The sequence below is a fragment of the Morone saxatilis genome, unplaced genomic scaffold (genome assembly GCF_004916995.1).
Source record: "Morone saxatilis isolate NCDOM2014 unplaced genomic scaffold, NCSU_SB_2.0 Contig22, whole genome shotgun sequence".
NCBI classification, from domain to species: domain Eukaryota; kingdom Metazoa; phylum Chordata; class Actinopteri; family Moronidae; genus Morone; species Morone saxatilis.
The window spans coordinates 14,670,698-14,681,713 of NW_023339785.1; the positions used below are offsets into that span (position 1 = coordinate 14,670,698).

General features: G+C 45.1%; 2 protein-coding genes across 2 annotated transcripts in view; one reads left to right on the plus strand and one right to left on the minus strand.

The window, feature by feature from the left end:
* LOC118333301 (protocadherin alpha-C2-like) overlaps positions 1 to 3,406 on the minus strand; it is a 22,602-nt gene extending 19,196 nt beyond the window's left edge. Inside the window, exon 1 of the mRNA XM_035668880.1 lies at positions 432 to 3,406. Within this exon, the coding sequence (XP_035524773.1) occupies positions 432 to 3,035 (2,604 nt within the window). The 5' untranslated portion in view covers positions 3,036 to 3,406. The remainder of the gene's footprint in view (positions 1 to 431) is intronic.
* LOC118333996 (protocadherin gamma-C3-like) overlaps positions 1 to 11,016 on the plus strand; it is a 54,586-nt gene that overhangs the window by 31,918 nt on the left and 11,652 nt on the right. The window lies entirely within an intron of this gene.

Consider the following 11,016-nt stretch of genomic DNA (forward strand, 5'->3'; position numbering starts at 1 on the left):
ATTTCTCTCTAATATTAAGATGCAGACCACAAGATAAATGGTACGTAACGTAACAACCAGTAAAGGCAATAATAGAAACATAAACACACATAAACAAAATGGTATCTCTTCATCCCATATCCTCATAACCTGTTTTTATGTTTATACCTAATAAATGTCCATATGCCACACAGGATGTTGTACTAGAAAATCTATCTGAAATAGCAGCAAGAAAATAAATATTTTTAAAACCTCACATGTGAGAACAGAGGCTTCAACAGCTCCAGAGCTGTAAATGTCAACTGCAATCCTACTGCAAGAACACCGCCCTAGAGCAAAGCGTGAACCATAACTCTCTGAGAATTATCCTTTTATGGCTTGTGCGTTGTGTGTCATTTACTGTTGTTAGGCAATCTAAAATAACAAACACAGAGATCACACCAGACACACACCTGAATGGCAGTTGCGTCTGGCATACTGAGACGCCGTACAAATAACTGGCTCTGTCCGCTGTGGCTGGTGACGTAGCCCGAGCCCCAGGTGCCACTGTGCGGCCGTCCGGTGTTGTAGAACATAAAAGTGTCACTTCCTGACGTGGCAGTCAGGCATGTCTTGTAACAGTATGTTTTGGTCATAGACCCATTTCCCCGCACTTCAATATAATGCGGTTCCACTTTGAGGTCACGGCGCAGGGCCACATTGTTGTTTGGTTGCCCTCCACCTGCTCCTCCACCTGCTCCTCCACCTCCACCTGCTGCACCTCCACCTGCTGCACCTGCAGGTCTTCCTCCACCTCCACCTCCACCGCCACCTGCTGAGGTGCCCCCCTCTTGAGCACTCTTCTTAGATACGCAACATGGGGAGCAGGAGCCAGGCTGGGTGCAGTAGGCATGGCAACGTACAATGGCCAACACAAAGACGGTGACCAGGAACACAAAAGTTGTGGCACTCAGGGCAATGATGAGGTAGAGGGTGACATTGGAAAACATTAGAGGGCTGTTGGGCCTGATGATGCGCTTGGGGTCAGGGGTCAACTTCGGTGGCAGCTCCAGCACATGTACATGGATAATGGCTGTGGATGAGAGTGGCGGTAAGCCATTATCACGCACCACCACTGTCAAAGTGAAGGAGGTGGAGTTGTCCTCGATAACACGCCTTGTGGTGCGGATCTCACCCGTGTACTCATGCACCTTAAACAGGTCAAAATCTGTGTTGGTCTGCTCTAGGGTATAGAGCAGCCAAGCGTTCTGCCCTGCATCACCATCCCACGCCGTCACCTTGCTAACCAACACTCCTGCTTCAGCGTTTTTCATTAGCGTCTCTGTGGTGCGGCTCCCATTGGCAGGTGGGTAGACTATCTTGGGCACATGGTCATTCTGGTCCATAATGTAAACATACACTGTGGCTACACGGCTGAGGGGAGGCACACCATTGTCCTGGGCTTTAATCTGAAAGTGAAACTCTCTCAGCTTCTCAAAGTCGAAGGCTCGCAGGGCATAGGCCTCACCTGTGTTAGGTTTGATGCTGACGTAGCTGGCTACAGGGATACCATGGTTGTTGTCATTGAGGACAGTATAGGTGATGCGAGCATTTTCTGCAGCATCAGCGTCTGTGGCCTTAACAACACAGAGAGATGCACCGGGAGCATTGTTCTCTGGAATATAAACAGTATATGATGTCTGCTCAAAACGAGGTGGGTTGTCATTCACGTCTGCAACGTCCACCTTAAAGGTCATTTGAGATGACAGGGGTGGGTTGCCTCCATCCACAGCGTTGACGGTGACATTGTAGGATGAGATGGTTTCCCGGTCCAGGAAAGCGGATGTGACGATGGTATAGTGGTTCCGGAAGGACTTGATCTTAAAAGGCAAGTTGGGCATGATCTCCAGGCTAACTTGTTTATTTGGTCCAGAGTCACGGTCATTCACACTGATCAATGCTACAACCGTGTCAGCCCGGGCATCCTCGCGTACAGGGCTGGAGAGCGAAGACAGTACAATCTCAGGAATGTTGTCATTGACATCCAAAACTTCTACAACTACTTTACAGTGTACTGCCACAGGCGCTGGCCCTTTGTCCATAGCCTGTATGTACATTTCATATGAGTTTGTCTCTTCATAATCTATATTGTTTTTCACACGAATTTCCCCTGTGTCTGTGTCCATGGAGAACATCTGTCTAACTCTTTCTGGTGTGTAGCTGCTGAAGGAGTAAAACACTTCCCCATTTGAGCCCTCATCAGGGTCTGTGGCATTTAACTTGATGACCAGTGCGCCCTTTGGAGAGTTTTCAGACAGTTTTACTTTGTACACGGAGCTGTTGAACGCAGGCACGTTGTCATTGGCATCCAGGATACGTACATTGATTTTGGCTGTGCCAGTTCGCTGTGGGGTGCCTCCATCTATTGCTGTCAGGATAAGCTCATGAGAGGGCATCTGCTCGCGGTCAAAGGGCTTTTTCAGAATAAGCTCGATGTGCTTATTGTTGGAAAAGGGCTTAATGGAGTCCAGGGTGAGATGGTCGTTTGGGCTGAGGCGGTACTGCTTCACAGAGTTGGAGCCATCATCTGCATCCTGAGCTCCTTCAATGTGGAACCGCGACCCGGTGAGAGCGGACTCTGACACCTCAAGCTGATATTCATCTCGAGGGAACTGTGGCGCGTTGTCGTTCACGTCCAAAATCTCCACCTCCACGTTATGCACCTCCAGTGGGTTCTCTAATACCACCTCCAGGTTGCGTGAACAGGTGCCAGTGAATTCACAAATTGTCTCTCGGTCAATGCGGTCACTCACCACCAGCTTCCCCGTTTTGTGATCAATGGTGAAATATCTGCGGCCACTGTCCGATGTGATTCTGATTCGTCGGGTGGAAAGTTTTCTCAGGTCCAAACCCAAATCTCGGACAATGTCACCGACCAATGCCCCGTTCTCCAGCTCCTCCGGAATGGAGTATCGAATTTGTGCATTTGTAAGGCCACTGAGTACGAAAATAACCAAATATAGGGAAAAAGGCACATTCTCCTTTACACTGTAACAGCATCCCGCCGTCACAGCCATCGCAGGCAGGCAGAATTTGCAGACGGGTCTGAGAAATCTTTCCGCCTTTTCAGCTTGCTGTGCGTCCCCACCCGCCTCATTAAAAACGAGGGAATAGTCCGTGCATAACTCCGACTACGTGCAGGACGACCACCGCATCCTCTCAGGTGCCTGTTTAGTGGGAATTTTCCCCTGTGCAGCCATGTTTTCCTTTGTCTGTCTGGGTAGTGTTTTTAAATTTCTCTATCCTCCTAGCGAGGCTGACTTTCACTGATGCTGCCTATTGGTCTCTCTCTCTCTCTCTCTCTCTCTCTCTCCCTCTCTCGCTCTGCCTGCGATGTGGTGGTGGTGTCTGTGGGCAAAAGGGGAGGGGGAGACACTCGCTCAAACGATGCTGGCTGCATTTCAGCACCTCCGACAAAATGATCGAGCACCATCTTATAAAAATAAAAACCTCAAAGACGAAAAAAATCTGCAGTTTTATCTATATCTAGATCTGTAGATACACGGAGCGGTCAATGTCATCTGCACAGCGACGTTGGTCAAATGAATTCGACACAATCGTTTTCCCTCTTTTTGCCAGCGCCACCGCCCTTTTCATTGTGCGCTGGGAAACTGATTTATGAACCAGTCTGGCGATTGGACTTCTCTCTCTTCTCTCCTCGCTGATGAAAACACACAATTACCCAGGAGCCCTCTAGCCAAACGGAAAAAGCTAATTTCTGATACATGCAGACTATATTTTGGAAATAAAAGGAAAATGATAAAAAAAAAAAATAATAATCTCCATGTAAATTGTTTTTAGTGCAGCAACGCTCAGTAGTGTTCAGCGTTATGACCTATATGAAGAAGGGGTTTTATTACATTACATTTGAGTTTATATCACAACAAAAGGTAGCGTCAGGTGAAATGAGCTGTGAGGTTGAAGGGGTTTTCAACCATCAGACTAACAGTGTTCTGGATCTGGCTGTTTCACCTTGTGTCTGTTCACGAGTTAAGTGCTGAAACACTGGGGACTTCTGTCAGCACAAAAACATTTTCTGTTCCTTCATATCACTTTTCCCCACAGTGACAGCTGACGATGCTTTGTCCTTACACCTCTATCCGACGTGCGCGCTGCAGAGCCCTTTGCGGCACAGGCTCATTCCCAACACAAAGCCCGTGATGTCATGAGGACGGTAACTGGTGACGACGCTAACCGGGTCACAGGCAAGATGCTCCAGATGTGACCCCTTTCCACATCTAGCAAAAATACAATGCTGGCCTTTCCTGATGGTTATGCACACATAAACTGCGCAGGCACTAAGAATGAGTGACATATTGGAGGGATATTGCACACACAATTTGTCTCTATATATCAATATAGGCCTACCCATTAGTTGACACCCATACACCCACAGCATCCTGCTCTGACTGTCCAGTTACTCCGGCCTGACAGCCTGTGTAGGCCTACCTCAATTAAATAAAAAAATAAATTTGATTCTAGATTGATATGATCCATCGCCACATTTAAAACAAGTTATATGCTTTGAAGAAGTGGCCTTGTGAGACCCGGAGCCTCCTTGATTCACCTCGGCCACTAGGCCTAGATGAGCGTCCACCGCCCACACAATCTTTTTTTCCTCTCCTGGTGCGCTGCCACAGTCACCCACGCCCGGTCTGCCCACGGCGATGACAGCGCTTGGCATCCCGGGAGACGGGGAGTCGACAGTGACTCACTCGGATGCTGCTAGTGGATGGTTAGATACAGAGCTAGTCTTCACACCACACTCAAAGGCGACGACGAGGAGGAGGTGGCGAAATGGGGAGATGGAGCAGCAGCCAACTGTCCGTTGAAGGAAGACAAATGTTTGCTATACAAAAATCCCTTCCTATACAGTACGTTTATAAAAGACCTCAATTTAGGCTCGTTAATCTCTGATCTCTATATTAATAACAAAGTGTGCATATTACTCGATAGTGAAAAAAATAATGTGCATTTAAAATTACAACGCCATATGAATATTTACTTTGCCTATATTTGAAGCCTTTTTTGCAAACCTTGTTAAAGAGTGAGCCGACTATATCTTGCATGGGTTTCTCTCTCTGCATTAATAGCCCACTGAGCAGCGGTGATAACAGAGTTTCTTTCAGCCGGGGCTGACAGTCTCTGATGGTCTGTATGTGCGGTCTGCCACGCCGACCGTGACATTTAACAGATTTTCCCGGTGGGACGTGGACCTCCCGTGTTTGACAGTGACACAAAAATGAAAACAGGCGCCGTTTATCTCGTCAACAACAAACACAGACTTGGATTTACACCTGACCTTTGCACCTGCAACCCCCCCCCCCCCCCCCCCAAAAAAAGAACTCTTGTGATGTGTTTGATATGTTACAGCTCTCTCATTGGTCTACCTGTTTCTAATATGGCCATCTGTTTCTGCGTTAATTGCACACTGTTGAGCTGTGTATTATTTTATTTTTTCACTCAAGGGTGCTGCAGATTAAGCTATCACCATTATTCCACCTGCAGACAGACGCCTGATATGCATCAGTAAACACTGATTTCAAAGAGCTAATTGGCTAATTGATGTTACATTTAACAGCATCTTGTCTTAAAAAATGCAGGATGCCAGAACGTCCATCATCATCTCATCATTTACCTAACCTTGAAATGTATTGTATTTTCAACCTCCTTCCAATCCCTCCATCCTCTCGTCTGCTCTCTCCCCTCTGGGAGGTCATCCCCAGCCTGACTTCTGAGCAGATACGGTGTTTCCAGTTGAGGTCTCGCTGAGGGGCATACTAGGGTCTTAAGTGGAAACACAAGAGCTCATCCCTTTTGCAGACTGATGTTGTGAGACAAAAAAACTCTCTGTACAGGTAGGCCTGTGATATATGGGGAAGAGAGATCATTTAGATTTTAAAAATTGAGACCCTCTTTGTTCTTTCTCTCTGTCAGAATATTGAAACCCCCCATTTCATCAATTATGCAAGGGTTGCCACCATATTAATACCATTCTCTTCACTTTGACTAAAACTCATTAATACTGTAAGCGGCCACTCTAAAAGCCATTCATATTACTTTCCCTAAGAGTCTGTTATCTGGAATCTCCCCTATTTTAAATTAGTCAGATGACAGCAGAGATCCACAGTGGAACAGGTCACAGCTGGGCTATCATGAAGCAGGACTCCTTACATCACTCTCTCAGTCAACACATATACAAACGGAGGCAGTCATGCAAACCTAAAGGCCATTTGTGCCTGTAGGCATGTATGCTCACACACAACTATAACACAAATGCTATCTAAGGACAAAATGATTTTGTCTGAATGAATGTTATGCTGTTGTTTCCTCTCATTCTTAAATGGCAAGGAACGGCCATCTGCTTTGATAAACGAGGAATAGGAGCATGCAGGCTCTTAGAGGTTATAGTGACTACTGGTTCTCAGGAAAATTCATTATGTCCCTTGTTATTCATGTCCATATTCAAAGACTGCTGACCCAAAGTTTTCAAATCCATCTTTTTCCAGTCAAAACCTTTTATCATAAAGCCAGTGCCAGTTTGTACATGCATAGGACTGCAGTCATATTGTTTTATGCATTACATTCGTGCTAGAATGTTAAAGGCATACAAATACTACAAATTTTCTTCATGCTAGTAAAGAGAAGAGAAAAATAAGAGGAAGTATCTGCAGGCTGTTGTGTAGGTGGGCAGCAGCGTCTCTGGTGTCAGGAAATGTGTTTAGCAAATTTAAAAAACAGATGCATTAAACTAAAGAGGCTGAAAAAACAGCCATTGTCTTAAAGGAGACAGAAAGAGCATCTAAACACATCTTACAAAATGAAGTATTATAAAGATTAAGGCTATCTTCTCTTGGTGGGTGTGGCTATGGGGTGTATAAAACTAAAATACAGTTCTTGAGAGAAAGAGTAAAAATTTTTAGCAATCACCAGCCAGTCATATTAACAATTCATTGAATGTGTCATAGGGTTTGTTCAGGTTATATCATCTGTTGAAACCAAAATATAAAATGGTATGACAAAACAAAAGAGCATCTTGAACATAAATCTCACAGTTACTACAATATTAGTTATGCCTCAGTGAAAAAAAAAAGCAATAAGTCAATGCCAATAGCACTGCACATGTAAACCTACTGTACATGTGGGAAAAGCTGGCTGAGCAAGAGGCAACAGAGGTGGGAGAGACAGTGAAATTGGTCCCTCTGTTGGAATAAATCGGTAGTACAAGGGCTGGACACGTGATCATCGCCCCACTGCCCAGCCACACAGGCTTCTCATTAAGCCAGAGCACTAAAACATAATCCCAGCTATGAGTGTGTGTGTGTGTTGGAAAGAGAGAGAGAGGGGGGATAAGAGAGAGACAGAAAGAGAGAAGGAGAACACAGACGTCAGACTGCAGTGGCAGTCATTTTCTGTCTCATTTCCAATACAGTGACCGCAGTGGATAAAGGAAGATATAAGGCGAGGCACCCTCCAGAGGTGAGATGAGAAAGAGCAGTTTAAAGCATACTGATGGTAGAATCTACAGTGCCACGGCCTGTAATCGGTACAAGGGCAAGTCACATGTGTATTTATCAAAACAGACACTATAAATTTGAACATAAATCGATGAGATACACATCACACAGTGCAAAAGGCTGTATACATGGAACAAAGCTAGATGAACTCAAGCAATTTGGTCTGAGGTTTTGATTAAACTTACCAAAAAAGGAAATAAACACTCCATCACAAACAATGAACCACAATCTGCTCTAATTTAGCTGTCACTCATTTCATCAGCATCACTCTTTCGAATGAAATAAAAAATATGTAGAAAATAAATCTCAAAATACATTCTGGTAGACCTAAACCTCCACATAGATTTATAACACAATGACAAAGCTGTCGTCATACTTTTCTCTACGCACAAGATCTCCGAAACAAAAGTCCCATGGTAACCACAATCCTTTTACTCAGGTGGACACAGTAAGCGGGTGGAAGAGGCATTCACTGGGCATGTTTGTTTGTGCTGATCCCTTGTGTACCTTGCTTTCAAAAATAAAGGGCATGAGAGAACTAAGAGCACCACAAATCCCTCCCTCTGGGCCTCTGCAAGGGTTAAACAGTTCCTTGGTTGTCCTGGTTCAGCCTGTGCATAAATCAAACAGATTCTTGTTGTGGCACGGAACAAAGCTATCAGGAAATGCAGGCAGGCTTTGGATACTTCCCTCTTAGGATGCCCTGGCTTTGTATCCTTGCCGGATGGAAGAGGATGGAACCCGTGGTTCTGAGCATGACAAAGCTAATCTAATGAGTGCAACAACATCCCGATGCCACTAAGAGGGAGCACGGATGGAGGACGGTTTGGTGGAAGTGGGGGAGAAAAAGGGAGGAGTGGTGATAAGTTCTTCCTTTTATCTGTGACCAATTGTAAGCCTATGATGTTCTCACTCAGCTGCAGGGCATGTATTTAATGTGTTTTTTTGTCCATCTCATCCTCAGAAGCTCCAGTTTTCTCACTATCTCATGCTCAAGGCTTGAGTCTGTGCCGCTGTATTTCTGACTTCCTCTAAAACCCTTTCCCTTTTTAGAACCCATTCTCTAATCTCAGACACTTTTCCCTCGCTTGCTCACTTCTTTTACCCTTCGCCTGACGTGGCATTTCTGCTCAAAATGCTGCACATCTTTTGATCGGCATCTTTCTCTCCATCTCTCCTGCCTCCTATTGTGTCCACCCTGTTTCCTTCCTGCTTGCCTCTGTATAACACATGCTGGGATGGATGTCTGGGTGGGGGTGGGTACATACAGCCAGCTCCCTAGAAACAGACTAGTTCATCATTTCATTACAGCTCCTGAACAGTCTCCATGGTAACCACAGATAGCTAACCTCACTCACACAAAGGACACACCCTTGTGAAGGAGAAAAACAGGAAGTGCTTCATAAGACCTGTACGTGACAGACAGGGAGATAAATGAAGAAGATGAATAAAACATTTATTTTAACCACTCTGCTGTCCTGGTCACCTTGTATTAAAACTGATGAGGTAAGAACATATCTACGTCATGCCTTTGGCCCATCTGTTGAACCCATCTGTGTAATCCAACAAAATGACTTGGGTGAATGCCACTACTGTACTGCAATCTATGAGCGGTGAACCACTTAGATGTCTGCCCCAACTAGGATAATGTAGTGTAGAATCAATAATTTAATGCATTTTGCAGCACCGGGAGAGGCAGAGTTAGAAGCTTTTATCGGGTGCACACTCTAAAGCCCATGTCGTCATCTTATACTGCCGAAAAAGCTATAGCTTTCTCAGCTTTTTCACACCCACAGCTGTCAATTTCTGCTGTATGCAAACACGCACAGCCTTGGCTTCTTAAAAAAAAAAACTCTCTCAGACAACACACCGACACACGATGTCCTGATGGTTGCATGGATACAAAGCCTCTCCTCCTCATCCGGCCTGACCCTCGGCCCCGCCCAACCGCAGAGGAGAGCAGGAGTGAGAGCTGAGCCGAGGGGAGCTGATACCTCGATCGGTACTGAAGCTCCCTGCTGCTGCTGCTGCTGCAGCGACTAGCGGAAAATTACCTGCCCCTCCCCCCACTCTCCCTCACTCACAGTCAAATAGAGCTGCAGCATACAGAACACATACTGAACCACTTTTATGCAGATAAAAGCTCCAGGCATTGTTTCAGGAAGCACAGTATAGAGAGATTGCGCATGCAGCAGAGGCTGGGGAAAGGCAACTACCGAACACGGGTTCACTCCGGTGGCGCATGTAGCGTGCTGCCATCTTTAAATCACACGCTGACCCACTTATAAGCTTTACACAGCCCATACGCATCGCATGCAATATGTGAGGTCTGTTTGAGAGCGCAGAAAGCCCCTGTTCAGTCTCCTTCAAGCTGAAGTAACCAAACGAACGCAGTTATGACAGATCTGGCCATGGTTGTTTGTGCTGTACCACTCCCTGAAATGAGGTCACATCGTCTGTGACTCAAAAGCAACGTAGAACCACCACAACACAATGTACAGTGAGCTTCACAGCCAATATCTGAACACATCCCACCCGTTAGGAGCAATATTGGCATCATTAAATATATAAATACCACGCGAATGTACATTAAAAAGCTACATTTAAACATAATTCAATTAAACCAGAATACACGAGGCGCCACTTGGCATGAGCGTAGCGGGGTAACCTCTACTGTACACACATTAGGGATGTTGATGAACATATATTAGATCGTGTTTACAGTACTCTAGTGCTGATAGCACACATGTCTGCAGAGATGAACGTTAATTCCCTGTTAGTTCTCTCAGCTGCTCCCCATCTAGGGTAGCGCTGGTGAAGGAGAGGGGGGAGGGGAGGTTTGGCAGCATGGTGGAGGAGGAGGAGGAGGAGGTAGAGGAAGAGAAAAAGGAACAAGCGTAAAATGAATATTATGATGTATGTGTCTTGATTTTGAGGCGCAACAGAAATAGGGACATGGAGCAGGCAGGAATGAGAAAAATAAAAAATAAAATAAGGAACTACATGTAGAACAAGTAGACCTAATTGCACAGCACATTATTTTGAGAATGAGAGCATGTTATCTTAATAATATCTAAATGTATATGTTGTATTTAGAGTGAATTTAGTGAATAAAAAGCCAAGGAAGACAAATAATTTCCAATGCTCACTGTTCTTTTATATTCAAAGTAAAATAGATGGCTTGGCAAAAAGGAATCCTTTCTGAGGGTGTTGATCTATTTTTAGAAACACACTATTACCCAGTACCCTATTAAAGTAGAACTGTGTTTCAAATACACTCGGGTCTTGAAGTGCAGTTCCTAACAGCTGTAATATTTAGATAAGAATAATACGTAATACATAAGCCTTTATGACAGACCAATGGACAAAATCAGTATGCAAGTAACTGTGCTGCTGAATGCAGAAAGAAAGCTCTAATGGCGAATAACAGGAAGGAGAAGGTGTGACTTCAGAGAAGCTGATGGAAATATCTCAGGACAAA